This window comes from Cynocephalus volans, chromosome 13, assembly GCF_027409185.1.
Source record: "Cynocephalus volans isolate mCynVol1 chromosome 13, mCynVol1.pri, whole genome shotgun sequence".
In the NCBI taxonomy this organism is placed as follows: domain Eukaryota; kingdom Metazoa; phylum Chordata; class Mammalia; order Dermoptera; family Cynocephalidae; genus Cynocephalus; species Cynocephalus volans.
The window spans coordinates 110096752-110111692 of record NC_084472.1 but is presented as its reverse complement, the minus strand read 5'-3'; the positions used below and the strand labels follow the sequence as shown (position 1 = coordinate 110111692).

Below are 14941 nucleotides of genomic sequence, written 5' to 3'. Positions count from 1 at the left end.
ATTCTCAATAATATTGAAATATACTTTTTACATGCACTCTTGCTAGAATTAAATATTACAATTTTTTAAATCTTTGCTAATATGACAGGCAAATAATTAAATCACTTTCTTAAAACATTTCATAATTAATAGAGGTGAACTTTGTTTACTAGCTATATTTCTTCCCTAATTTTCTAATTCCCTCTTAAGGACACTTTCTGTCAGATAACCTAGATAGTAACTCAGCCATGAAGATAAATGCTACCCTCTAATAAACATTACTTTAAAATATTATTCAACTTAAGTGACAAAAATGTATGTGTGTGAACCTTGACTGGATCCTGGATTTTTAAAAAAAGCTTATTAGAGAAATTTTAGGAATAAATAAGGAAAACTGAAAACAAATAAATAAATAATAAAATAAAAATAAATAAATAGGAACACTCTGGGCCAAAAAAATAAAAATACTATTCAAATAGAAATGCAGGTATTAAAATTGATTCCATATGGAATATATTATTGAAATAACAATTACAATCTCTATTAGTAGTTTTAAGAACTAGAATCCATAAGCAACAAAAATTCAGTGAAACCCCAAAAATTGTATGCAAAAATTATCATTTATGTTCATATCTATCTTTTATGGAAAGCCTATGCTTAGCTTTCATCAAAATCTCAAAAACATCTTAAAAAACCACATCACAAGGTAGCTTCATGAATAAGAGGTAAAAGAAAAAAAAAAAAAAAAACAGAGCTCAAGTCCATCCACCCCACAGTGAATCACTAAGAAACTAAAAAGTGCTTAAAACTCAGTAGAGCAAAAAGGAAAGTGCCAAGCTGACATGTCAGTCTCTTCCTGGTGTGCTTGCGTCTGTGCATTTGTTTCTGATGTTTGGTACAAAAGAAAAAGTAGGGCTTTTCCTTCAGGGCAGTGTCTGACTTAGGAGGGACAGAGTATTAAAATGAGTCATTGCAGCCTGTGGTTTTACTGCCGTGCACAAGTTTTACTGAGGAGCAACTGCGAGCCCAGCACTGCTAACAGATGCAATGCTGTGAAGCAACGAATTCCAGAGACCACAAATCAAAGGCTTCTGGTATCTACCTCCCATCACGCCATGGCCCCTGTCCATGATCCTCAGACAGCTCGTACTCCACTCTTCTCCCAACCTCTGCAGCCCTTCTTTCCCAACAGAGGATGACCTCTGCCCTCTTCCCAAGAACCAATCCCATCTTTAGACACAGCTCTGTCTGCCACACAGGATCACGTAGATTGTGCACGATGTAATTCTAGGTGATGTCATTCACCTGTAATCTAAATTAAACAGTAAGTATCCAAAGAGTTCTAGCCCAACTCTCTACAACTCACTTGTGAGTCCCTTATTGCTACTCCTGTCCTGACACAGCACCCTAGTTCTGACAACTGGGCTTCTGCCAGTTACCAAGACCACTTTGCACTACATTTCTCATTTCAAGTAACTCATCCTCCTCTTGACAACCTGAGCTTCTATGACTGGGAAAGGGGGAAATGGTGACCCCTGCTAATCTTGTATCCCAGCGATTGAAATACCACCTTGAACCCTTGCCCAGAATTGCGAACTGTCTACATGCTGACAAGCTTGCTGCTATCACCCACCTTTCTGCCTGCTCAGATGTTATTATTGCCAGAGCCTGGGTCTTCAGTCACCATGATCCACCTCGCCAAGATATCCAGTTACCCCAAGCTGGTATTCCCTGATACAGGGTCAGACTTCTCGGTTGTCTGTGGCCACTCCTTCTACATCGTTGGTTCTGGGCCAGGCTGCTCTTAAACCACACACATGAACAAGTCTTGCTCCAGCACCTGGAACCTCCCAGTCAGTTCCATAATTTACTGGGTTTGTGATCTCAGACAAATAATTTACCTTCAGAGCCCTGTTTCCTCATGTGTAAAATGGAGATGACTTCAGAGACTGCTGAGAATTAAGTGATATGCTGCCTGTAAGTTTCTTAGCACTGTTACCTGGGACATCTAAGTGTCCAATAAAAGGTAACTTTTTATCAACAGAAAAGCTACTATATAGTGTGGGATCACAGGGTATAAATTATACATAAATGTAACATATAAGTTAAATGATCTAAGTAGTTAGTATCCAGCCCAAGTCTTTCTCTTCTGTCCAAGAAACCATTTTCTCCACCTAGATCTGCCCTTCTCCCTGGTCTAGGTTTCTAGATACTGAGGATAAACAGTTCCTCTTGGCAGACTTACTGAGCATAACCTTAGGACTCAGGTCAGAATGCCACTTCGGCATGGTCAGAATGACACCTCAACACCAAACTGTACAAGTCCTCGCATTCTTTCACCTTTTGCATGGAACAGGATTTTTACTTGGAACAAATGACCGACACACAAACTATCAGTCAAACTTATTCAGACTTAGGTACATGGCAGACTTGTTCTCAAAAATGAATGAGATGAGCCTGTAATGTCAAGGAAAAATCATGACAGTATTTTTTTTTCTTTTTGCCAATGATAAATTTTGAGCTTTCAAAGCAAAAATTACAATTTCAGAAAACTTGTATTCACCTCCATGAGCTCAACAGCTTTCCACACTTAGAGACTTTGCTATGATGTTAGTGATGATACTAATGCACGTGAGTTTTTGATATTACAAAATAAGATCTGTCGACAGTTTGAAAATCTGCACACCTCAGTGAGACCACTGTTTGCCATATAACCAATGCATGCTGTTATAAAATCATGCAGGGCTAAGAAGTATCTCTTCAAAGTGCAAAACTGACCAGTGGATTTTAATGGAAGAGTAAGTTTATTGATATGGCTTCAGATTCCACATTGCACCTGAAGATTTGTTAAATTTGGGGATACAATTAAAGAAGAATATCTACAATTATCTAAAAAGGTTATTAACATGTTCTTTTTTCCAAATACCTATCTGTGTGAGGCCAGATTTTCTTCATATTGTTCAACAAAACATTTGGCCACAGACAGGATGCAGAAGCAGATATGAGAATCCTACTGTCTTCTACTGAGCCAGCCATTAAAGAGGTTTGCAAAAATATAAAAACAATACTATTCTTGCTATTTTTTAAGATATATCGTAATTTTTCATAAAACGTTTTGTCAGCTTAAAATGAGTTTATAGTTGCTACTTTTAAATGAATGAATGAATACTTTTAATGATCTTTGATCTGCATTCCTCTCTGACTTTCCGTTCTCTTTGAGTTCCGTGCTATAGACAGATTTGTCCACTTGCTCGTTTATTCATTCAGGGTGATGCTAGTGTTCTTTTATCCCAGAAATGTGGGGAACAGAAGGCAAAGGGGGATAGAAACAATGACACTCTTCTGCTAAATGTACTCATACAGAAGACACGGTATCTCTTGAACTTTTTTTTTGTTGGGTTTCATGTTTCCCAAATCACTATCTTCACTCCAAAACTCTCCTGAACTCTTAACCAGCAGAATCATTCACTTGACAAATATTTACTAAGTCCCACCAATGTGTCCAGCATTGTACATCCAATGGTCTTCATAACATGTCCCCTTGGACGTCCCGCAGGCGCTGTACATTCAGAACCAACCATGGTAAACTTTCCTGTCCTCTCTGCGGTTCCTCCTCTGTGCTCCTACTGCAGGGACTGGTGCTAGCAGCCGCCGCCCTGAGGCTCAGGCCAAACACCTGGACACTGTCCTTCCTCTCCTCTCTCCCTTCATCTAACCAACGCTCAAGTCCTGGGAAGTCTACCTTGCCAATACCTCTTACATGTTCCACTTTTCTCCATCCATCCTAGCTCAGGCTTCCTTTATCCCTCGCCTACATTATTACAACAGCCTTTGAGCTCGTCTCTCTAGTCCTGTCTTACCCTTTTCTCATCCATCCTCTACGCTGCACTGGGCCAGATTCCATATCGCACCTAAACATGAAGAGAGTTGGGGCTGAGGGTGATCACCTCCATTTTACAGGTGAGGAAGACAAAGCTCTGAAAATGAAACAACTTGCCCAAGTGGTATTTTTTAAAGGCGAACCTGACCGGGTCCCTCCCCTCACTTAACCTCTAAGGGTGCTAACTCTCAGGATAAGACACAAGCCCTTAAGCAAGGCACACACGGCCACACGGCCCTTGTGCCTGCGCTCTGGGCTCCTTTCATCTCCAGGCTTCCGATATGTGCTATTACCGTTGCATGGGCCACTCTTCCCCCAACTGACTCAGCCGAGATGTACAAGTATCTCCCTTCAGAAAGCCTTCCCTGACTCCCTTAGGCCAGGGGCGGTGCCTTTCTTGTGAGTTCCCACGGCAACTGGTACTCACTGTAATGGTAGCAGCACACGTCACACTGTTTTGTCGTTGTCTGGTTTGGCTTTGTGCTCCCCACCCTTCAGGGAGGTTGTTTCATATTTGTAATACATTTATATTTCTCTGTCACGTTCTGCATTTCATGCTGGGATCACCTGCCTTCCTAAAATTTTTTTTCAGTTTACATATATGAAGCTTTACTCCTTGTGTTGCTAAGATCTGTGTCACACATAGACCACTCTGCAAACTCTTCACCTATCCAACACCCACACAACAACCCCATCACATGGTAGTAACTGCCTGTTTACCTGGTTATAATGTGTCTCTCTCTTGGGTTCAAGATGTGTAATATTTAATGAGGTGTCTCCAGCCTGAGGATAACATGCCTGTACTCTAAGGACACTCTACAAATATCTGCTGAATGCAAGAACTAGAAACTTCTGTTGCAGATACAAGTTAAACCTTGTCTCTGAATGGCAACACTGCTGGTAAACAAGTAGCTCTAACACACACAGCAACCCTTTCCACGGCTTGTTTGCTCCCTTGCCTCTCCCCAAATGGCACATTTGTCTGAATGAGTGTAGCCCGCAGATGCCTAAGTCTGCTGCATGCCCGCTGGGCTCAGGCAGGAGGACCCACGAGGGGAGCCGCTGCCCAAGAAAGAGGGGAGGGAGCAGACCCCTGTGGCAGAGAGGGGCTGGGGGGAGCGACACTGGGAACAGAGAAGAAAGGGAGCTGGGAACCCTGAAAACTTTCGACTGGGATGTCGTACATTTAAACCAACACACTACATGTCAGCTTTAATGCAGACAGGCAGCACCACCACAGTGTTGGGAATCTGTGCTGTGTTTCTGTGGACTGCTAGGCAGGCTGGGTTAGGGACTTGGCCCTGAAAGTTAGGCTGTGCTTGGAAGTCTGCCTTTCTAGCTTCTATGACTACAGAAGGAGTTAGGAGAACTGCAGAGCCATGGGGAGAGGGGAGAGGTTTCTGAAAAGTGAACCGTCAGAGCCCAAACAATGGCTCTCTGTGCAGCTGGGCTTTGCACCTGGTGCCTGCACAAGGCCCTCTGTGCTTTTGTCCTTCCGCACACAGTGATGTCCACACACAGACGGGACTTATAAATACCCTCCAAAAGAGAAGTGAAACCACTGACCAGTTCTCCTTTTCTCTGCTTAGCTGGAGCCCAGCAGCTGAGAGCAGCTGGTACAAACTCCCATTCCCCAGTAGAGCAGCTTGACCTGATCTCATTATATTATGGTCGGAAAGCTTTTGGCGAACATCCTGTTTAGAATAAAATGGGACTCAGACTGACTATCAGGGGCTAAATTTACTGCCAAGAAACTTCATGTGAAAGAAAGAAGAAAGCAAAGGAAAGGGCAAGGCCTGATAATACACCATTCACAGAAATGAAATGCCTAAGTCTTCTCAGAGTGCGCATGTTACCTGTATGTAGAAGGTCCTGGAGCTTGTTATTATTTCAAACAGGTTGTCCCTCATTAACAGATCACTAGACAGAGAAAGAAAAAGCACATTACTATGCATGCTGATGCACACACCAAGGACCTGACCGTCCGGAGTCAATGCACCAGTGCCCTCAAGCATAAAAAAGGGGGTGGGGGATTTCCAGGCCATTCCTCCTTAATCCCCTGCCTCAAAAAACACTCGCGGGGTTTCCTCTAGTTTCACTTCCTAGAGGGTCTCAGGAGGTTTTGCCATCCCTATGGACACTCCCCCCACCCCCACTTCTAACAAGATAAAGCTTTCCCTCCAAAACCTCCTGCCACATACCCACAACACCCCCCACCTCCTACAGTTCTTTCTCTCTCTCTTTTCTAGTGGCTAAGATATATGGAGTGTTCTGTGTGACTTTCTCCATTTTGGGGGTAAGAAAACCCAGGCTCAGGGAGTTTAAATGACTGGTCCATCGTGCCAGAGACATGGTCCCAGGTCTGACTCCAGAGTCTCTGCTTCTAACTACTGCACCGCCATCTGCCTCTCCTAGGGAGCCAGCTCTCCTTTTCCAAAGGTGTCTTCCACCCAAGCAGCAACCCCACCAACTTCTCTCAAGGAAGCCCAGGGACTTCCTTCCCTGCTGGTCTCCAACTCCCTCACTTCTTTCACTCAGAGTTTCGTGTGACACGGGCAGAGTTAGCAATGTAGGGAAGGTCTGAGGCACTCGGGATTGATTCCTTAAGCTGCCCCAACACGTCCAGGTGGTCTCACATCTATGAGGGCCTTCCACAGTCGGGAACAATCAAGGATCTCCAAGGATCCAGTCATGCCCAGTCTTTCCTCTGCCCACTGCCTACCCCTGGGGCCATACGTCTGGAACCTCCATCTACAGCTATACTTTTATGAATTATAAATTGTCACCGGGAACATCCCCAATCTTGCTTACTCTGCAACTGCCATTTGCAAGGCTGAGTACGGTGCTTCAGTCCCTGCTTCCCTGGGTCACACAGCATGTTGTTACCATGTAAAACCCTCATGTGAGGTTTTCATGAGAAAAGAGTCTGCCTGCTAATAGCTTCCCTGATGACATATGCAGGCTCTGCATGCACAGTCCACGGGATGGAGAGAGACAAACACTCTCTAAGGACTGCAGATTGATGGCCAAAAAGAGGATTTCTAGATGCTCAGATATACTTGCAGTCTCTCAAGTTTAGCTCTAGTGGCGTGTGTATTTTGTACTAGATATGGGAGATCCCTTGCCAAGTTCCAAACTCAACCTGTACACTGTGGCACTTGGGAGTAGCCATCTCATAGTGGAAAGAGGAATATATGAAAAATGCTTGTTCTTCCTGACCAATGGGAGGAAACAGCGATGCCGTGAGTCACCCTGGTGTTAATGGGACATCAGGGTCAAAGGGAGAAGAGACAAGGCTTAAGAAGTTCAGGGAAGAGGCCCTGGCAAGAGCCATGATCTGACCAGAGGTGCTGAAGGCAGTGACCTAACGGCATAGTCCCTGGTCTCAGACCCCGTCCTCCTGGAGACTGAGCACTAATTCTAACAGCTGAGAAGCATCCGGACTCCACTTTCTTCTTCGTTTCTATATTTTTTATTTTTCTCCATCAGAAATTATCTTGCAGGCTTATCTCCTTGGGAGCCAGAATAACGGGAAGAGGGTGGGTCTGCCTGGCGTCACCTTGTGTCTGTGTCAGCTTGGACGCAGTGTCAGCCATACACATTAGGTCCCCGTCCCTGCTCTTGCAAAAAGAAGACTCTTGCACAGAGCCTCGAGAGGAGTAAAGGAAGACTGAAGGTCTTGATCAGGAAGTTTTGATCAGAAGAGAATAAGCAGAGATGATTACCCAGACTTGACCAGACACTCATGGGTCTTGAGAACATCTTTGAGCAATATAGTGCGCAGAGGCTCTCGATCCTGGTGGAAAAAAACAAAAAGACAGGTAGGTGAGGCTGTCTGCATAATACCACACCCCAGCCCAGCTGACGGATGCCCCTCTCTCAGAGGCAAACAACCTGATCTCAAAATAATCATCGAGAGAAACAAAAATCTAAGAAGATGCTCTGTGGCTCTGAGCACACAGCAGCTCTCTGCACAGGCGACGGGAGGAAGTTAAGGCCACTTTAGTACCATCGTAAAGAGGCACACACAAGGTGACGGCACTGAGACCACGGCGCCTCTGACATCTGTGCGTGTGTCCCCATCTCTGCTCACGCCTGCTCTCCTGTGGGTGGACACTCATGCACCCCTTCACTTCCACGACCTCAGAAGGGTTCCAAAGCCACTACAAACCTGCTCACACTTGAAGTAGCAGAGGGTAAAGTCATCGAGTGCAAAGAAGCGACGTTTCCAGCTCTTCCGCTGAAATAAAACATAAAGAGCGAGACATCAGGGAGAGGCCCCAGCATCGTGGAGGGTGTCCTAACGTGAAGATCCCAGGAACTCGGCCATGGAGGTCAGCCTCCCATGGGCAGTGGGCGCAGAGGCTGCTCCATGTCAGGGCAACACCTCTGACACGTGCAACTGAGTAACTGGAACCGAGACGCTGGTTTAGGTGGCGGCCAGCACGGAGGGCTGCAGCTCTTCCTTTCAGTCTCCTCTCACCCCTGCCACATCCACACCCACTGGCTCCAACCCCGCCCCGTGTGACACTCACCACGTTCCCCTGCTTCACACAGTAGCCACTCTTGATGAGGGGAGGTCCAGTGGATGCCCGGCAGCCTGACGTGGGGATGTAACTCTGGGACCTTCGAAGGATGGCATGGGGCCCCAGCTCACTCCCTTCCTGCCCGTCCCCGCCGTTCTATAAGGAAACAGTGTCAGGATTAACACCTCCTTCTCGCTCCCTATGCGGCTGTGGTCCCCACCCACCTCCCCCCAGCCCCATCTCTTGCCTCTTTGCCACTGTCAATCAATGAAGAAACAAACAAGAAAATATTATTTACTTTGCTCCTGGCAGGCACTCCACTGGGTGCTGTCACAGAACAAGGCTCAGGGAGGCTGGGCAGACCCAGGAGAAAGGGAAAGAGACAACGCACCCAGAAGAGGGGACAAGCACCCAAAAGGGAGCAGGGATGGGGGCTTGTTTCCAGCCTCGCTTACCTTCCTCAGTCCCCCTTCCCATGGCTTTTACGAGCATGTGTTTCCTGTGTCTGGTGCAGAACCATACCAACTGCACAGTTTTGAGATGCGGTGGCCTCAATTTCTGCACTGCCATGACTCACACTCCCGTGCCCTGCATTTTCCTGATCTCCCCCTCTGCACGAGCTCCCCCACTCTCACCACCCTCTTCTCGTCCAGTCCTCCATGCACGTGGCTGGCACACCATGGACATTCCCCTTCCCCCTCCCCCACTGCCCCCAGTGGCCCTGGCCAGGCCCCAGCACCTGGTTGATGGGCGTGTGCACCACCACCCCTCCAATGATCTCGGTCTTGTAGGCCACCTGGGGCTTCTTCTCTAGGGCTGGAGCAGGAGCCAGGCTTTTGAGAACTTCGGTAGCTGGAGGTAGGCTCCCAACTTTGGGTACCTGAGAAGAATGTCAGCATGGTCAACGGAGACAGAAGGCGTAGGAAAAGTGGGGAGCCAAAAGCGGGGTGGGGGAGGGGCAGCAAGAGGCCTGAATGTACCAAACTGTAGTAAGACTCCCCTCTCGTCCCCAGCCCTTCTGTCGAGCCCTACGTGATTAGGAGGGGCTCAGCGAGCAACCCCTCCACACGCACGCAGGTATATACTTACTCAACACATTTATTGAGTACCTGCTATGAGCCAGCCCTTCCCTGGCTAGAAACCAAAGATAAAACATCAAGCAAAATAGACATGGGTCCTGCTCTCACAATGCTCACGTTAGCAGGGAAGACTGACCAAAAAAAAAAAATCAAAGGGTGATGAGCGCCACAAAGAAAATAAACGAGAGCTGCAACAGAGAGCAGCAAGGGAACTACCTGAAATGGAGTGGCCGGGAGGTCTCCAGAGGAGGAGACACTGACACAGGGGCCCCGCGGACCAACAGGAGAAAGCAGCCAGGCGGGTGCAGCAGGTGAGAGCGCATGGGGTGGCAGGCACGGGGGAGGGATGCACGAGCCGGCAGCCGGAAGGCCTGGGCTGGAACACTTGATCCCTCACTAACTGCCTGAGTGACCTTCTGCAAGCCACTGAACCTATCTAGGCCTAAAACATCTCACGTGTGAAGTGGAAAGAGGGACAATACCCATGTCACGAGAGTTGCTGTGGTTATCAAAGGGCAGAGCACATAAATTGAAACACTGTAGAAACATATAAAAATATTTTGTAAACCTGTTACAAAATATTTTAATTAACATTTTACAAATGGTACTAATACTTGCAAATGGAGCCCTTTTGGAAGAATGAGTTACAGACCACAGCTGATCTCATCATTAAAGAATTCTTGCCGTCAGGTGGAAATCACTGGCCAGAAGTAGCAAACCCGCGGCCACAGGTAGACTCTGCCCCAACTGTGACTGTCTGCTCTAGGCAATGTGTTTTTCAATCTACATTTAAAATGTGGGATATTTCACATAAAAACCCAGATTCTGGCTAAGCAGCTGCTCGGTCATTTGGTGGGAAAGGACATTCTTTAGTTTGCCGCAGTCCCTACCTGTCCCCCCAACACTGAGGCATGTGTCACACATCATGCATCCTCATTTCTGTTGTCCTTTTTCTTCTCCTTGCCCACTTCAGTCATTTCTATCACAGTCTGCAAACCCTGATGAAATCATGCATTTTGTAAGAAAATAAGAGGCTCAGAACAGTCAAGCCATTTGTCCAAAGCCACGATCAATAACTGAGCACAGACGAGACTCTGCCTCTCAGCCAGCACGTTGTCCACAGCGTCAGACGCCTCCGAGAGCATGCAGCTCCTGCCTCTATCTGCCAGGAAGGTAACTGTCATCCACATGAGAAAAGCTAACGTCCGCTTCCACTCCTCCTACAGCCTTCGGAGTCACAGAGACCTAAGGAGCCACACCCTTTCAGGAGCTCAGAGCTATATGAGAACCTTGCCAAAAACAGGAACTGAAGCCCACTCTATCTGGCATCTGTTCAAAGGAATAGGACCACTGCAATCACACTGTCCCCAGAAAGAAGATGAGATCTTTTCTTCCTGGACTGCGCATTCGGTTCACATATATAAGGATGACCTCTGGCCCCAACTTTCCAAATCAGGCTGGAAATTCCACCTTTTCTTTTTCCTCTGACTGACTGAGAGACAAAAGCAGTTACCACTTCTCTGGGACCCATTCAGTGCTGGGAAGGTACTAAGCTCTGTACTGCATTACAATCTTCAAGCACTCTTATCAAGTAGGCATGACTCTATTTTGTAGATGAGGTAAACTAAAACTCATTAAGATTAAGTCATTTTCCAACTCCTGTTATTGGGTGGCCAAATTTTTCTGGGACGTTGACTTTTGCTGGGATATTTAGTGATATAATCACCATGGAACAGCAGAAATTTCCCCAAATGACCCAAATGAATTCCTGAAATCCAGCAAAGGAGGAGGGAAGTAACTTTTTAGAGTTCCCAGCGGCCAGAAAAGGTCTCACAGAAGCCGGGCTGTCGTATTTCCTCTTGGAATCTCATGGGTCTGCCCAGAGGACACTGCTTGGCACCACTTATGGGCCTGCTTCTGACCAGCCATGCAGAGCCTTGCCAAGCTGTTTCCACTTTAAGTCAGCCTGTGCACAAAAAACCTCGAGCATAACAAAGCCACACAGCTTGAAAACAGGTCATTCTCCTGGTTTGCCCGTCCCCCAGAGACCTAATTAGAGGTGTGCCCTCTTCCACCCACCTTCGGGGTGTTCTCTGATGAGGGAGCTCCGCATGGATCTCATTTCCATGTGAGATGAAATTTTCTTTTTCTTTCCTTTTCTTGGCGGCTGGCCAGTACCAGCATCCAAACCCTTCGCTTCGGTGTTCTAAGGCCGCGCTCTAACTACTGAGCTAACCAGCCGGCCCACGAGATGACGATTTCAGGGACTCATCTTTCTTCATACTGGCCGTGGTTACACTGCTATGAGGAATCACCCAGCTTCGGGGAAAGGCTCAGTGCTTTACTTTACTGCTCAGTTTTTAACCTTTTTGGGAGATGCTGTGAGTTGAATAATGTCCCCCCAAAACTGTCCACCCACAGCCTTAGAATGTGACTTTATTTGGAAATAGGATCTTTGGCAATGTAAGTAGTTAAATTAAAATGAGTTAATTTAACACTGAGAGTTAACACTGGTTTAGGGTGGGTCCAGGTCCAGTGACTGGTGTCCTTGTAAGAAGAGGAGAGGCCACGCAGACGCACAGTGAGGACGGCCACGTGCAGACGGAGGCAGAGACGGAGGGACGCGGCTACAAGCCAAGGAGTACCCAGGACTGTTGGAGCCCCCAGAAGCTAGGAGGCCAGGAAGGGGTCTCCCCTAGAGCCTTCAGAGGGAGCGCGGTCCTGCCGACACCCAGACTTCAGACCTCTAGCCTCCAGAGCATGAGAGAATATGTTCCTGTAGTTTGCAGCCGCCCAGTCTGTTACAGCAACCCTAGGAAATACAGGAACACTAATATCCTGAGAGAACCCAACTCTTTAAATACAATTTAGAAACATTTTCTTCCATCACAAGGACTCAGTGGCCTTATCATAAAATGGACAGCAATCTCTGGGCAGGAAAACAGGATCCATCCTGGCTGCAAGACCTGGGGCGAACCACTTTCAGCTCTAGGCAATTCCATTTCCTCACTATAAATGGGGACAGCACTTGCCCTTCCTGCTTAAGGTTTTACAAGGCTAAAATGAAGCCATGTATTAAAGTGATGTATATCTAACGAACATATTTTACAACTGTTGCTTATTTTTAATAGTTTCATAAACTCCTAGGTCTTGGGAGTCAGAGGACCTGGGTTAGAATCCCAACTCTGCCACGCACTAACCTCTGGATCTTAGGCAAGATTCGGATCTCCATGTTCCTCATCTAAAACCTCATGAACAACCGTCTCACAGAAGCGGTGCGCGGGGCGAGTGACAGTGTGTGTGAATCTGGCTCACTCCATTACCTGTCCCCTTTCATCTGTCTCCTCGAAGTATCTGGTGCTTCACTTCACACATGAAGTACCCTAAAATAAACATGTGTCCCACCAATGTGGGTCACAGACCCACATCTACCCAACTTCTTCCAGCCTCCCTGAGGAAGGACACACAGTACAGGATGATACAGAAAGTGGAGAAAGGAGTAAACTCTGCCAGGACACAGAAAGATGGGCAGGAAGCAGGGGACGTCTCCTCTTCCTCCCACTCCACAGGACCTCTGGCAGAACTGAGGGGACATGTAACAGAGCAGAGGAAACCAAGGAGCACCGTGGAGCCACCAGAGGCTCTGAAGGAGGCTTCAACGTCTCAGCAGTCTTTGGACTTCCAGCCCCTGAACCCTCCACTGCACACCCTCCACTGCTACAGCCTGTGCCTTCCGCTCCATGTGGCAGAGCAGAGGCAGGGGAACGAGCTGCTCAGAGCAACTCTATGCTTGAGGCACGAAGGAAAAGCAAAGAGCCTCCCTGCGGCCTGGCAGCTGTCCAGCCCCGACCACCAGGCAGGAACAGAGGAGGAAATACAGGAGGGGACTCTGAACAGTAACCGAGTATCAGACGTTGAGAGAAACCCCAGACTGTGGAAGATGCCAAAAAAAGGGTGAAGACCCCCAGCATGAACAAGAAAACCTTTACTGAAGTCAGCACTCTCTGAAGCCACGAGCACAAGCACACAGCAGCCCACGAGCGGGTGAGTAGCAGCGACCTCCCTTCCTCCGCCCACCACTACACCCTCTCTTTTCACGGTCTACCAAGGCTTATCAGAACAAGCTTCATCAAGTTAATAAGCAAAACTGCTTAAATGACTCAACTGTACTTGGGTTGGGTCTCACAACACAAATGCTAGATAGGTGTCCAGAGAATAATTTGCACCAGCACACAGTCACTATTATTGGAAGTCACTCGAATGTCATAAGTCAAACTTTTTAGCACACAAACCATGGTGTACAGGCCAGGAATCTGCCTGTCTTAGTTGTTAAAGGTCTAGTTTTTTCTAAAACATATAGTTTTCCCTCTCCTTTCTTCCCACCCTCTCCCTTTTTTTTTCTGTATTTCTAAGGAAGAAGTAAATTCTCCCCTTTACTCTACTTCTCACAGCCAGCAATCCATTGTCCGATCCTACTACGTTCTCAATCAGCATCCCAGAATTACCCAAAGTGGCCAAGCAGGATGCACAGAAGGGTGATCCATAGACTTCCCCTTGAACTAGATTCAAATTCATACTCTCAGTTCAACTTGTGGTTAGACAGCCCAGGTATAAGCAGAGGCAGGGGAGAACTGGGTCTAGACGCGGCTCCCAGGAAAGCCCCATTGCCATCTGAGTTTCTCCCACTCCAAACAGGCCGCATGCTGGGAAGGGACCCTTTTACTCCCTGCAGAAAAGAGAAGAAACTGTACGTACCGTGATCTTGCTGGCTTGGTTCAGGGCTTCAACCCAATCCTTCAGATCTTTCTGGTCATTGGCTTGAAGAAAATATCTCTGAGACAGGGCATTGATAACTGAAAAAGTCATGGGGAAGAAGGGAGAAATCCCCAAGTCAGGATACAAGCAACACAATGAGACTCCACAAAGCTAAGGTGTTGGAGGGAGCGAGAACCATGAACCCCACAAAGCAGATCAAGAAATTTCCCACAACGCTATGTCACTTGCACGGACATTTAGGAAGCAGCAGGCCACAACTGCTCACTCGCTCTCCCGTCTCTGGCCACAGAGTGACACCTGACGACACGAACAACAGCCTTACTGTGCTGCTGTGGTGATGAGGCTGCTGGCCGGCCCTCGATAAGACAAGTCATGAACCGCTTTCCAACGGTGCTAACTGATCTATAGTTGTGATGATACATATGTGATTCTGGACCCAGTACTTCCTTTTCACTGGCACAACTAGCTTGGACTGGGAGCCTTGTCTGCAGTTGGGAAGTGGAACAAAGCTCGCCTGAGATCAAATCTGTGACCTTGGCCTCATTTTGAACCTGTTTCCTCTGAGCGTTCTATTAAGCCAACAATTTACTTCTAGGTCCATTATTATTATATATATATTTTTAGATCTGCTGACCACAAGATCTGAGTCATTTTTGAACTTAGACATAATATGTGAAAGAAATGACAAAAAGAGAGCACCA

General features: G+C 47.0%; 1 protein-coding gene across 4 annotated transcripts in view; it reads right to left on the bottom strand.

The window, feature by feature from the left end:
• PLEKHA2 (pleckstrin homology domain containing A2) overlaps positions 1-14941 on the bottom strand; it is a 52465-nt gene that overhangs the window by 3540 nt on the left and 33984 nt on the right. For all 4 annotated transcript variants that reach the window (XM_063076876.1, XM_063076874.1, XM_063076873.1 and 1 more), the window contains 6 exons: positions 14220-14317; positions 9125-9265; positions 8395-8541; positions 8031-8099; positions 7585-7655; positions 5716-5779 (listed from right to left, as the gene is read on the bottom strand). In XM_063076876.1, coding sequence (XP_062932946.1) covers positions 5716-5779; positions 7585-7655; positions 8031-8099; positions 8395-8541; positions 9125-9265; positions 14220-14317 — 590 coding nt within the window. The remainder of the gene's footprint in view (positions 1-5715; positions 5780-7584; positions 7656-8030; positions 8100-8394; positions 8542-9124; positions 9266-14219; positions 14318-14941) is intronic.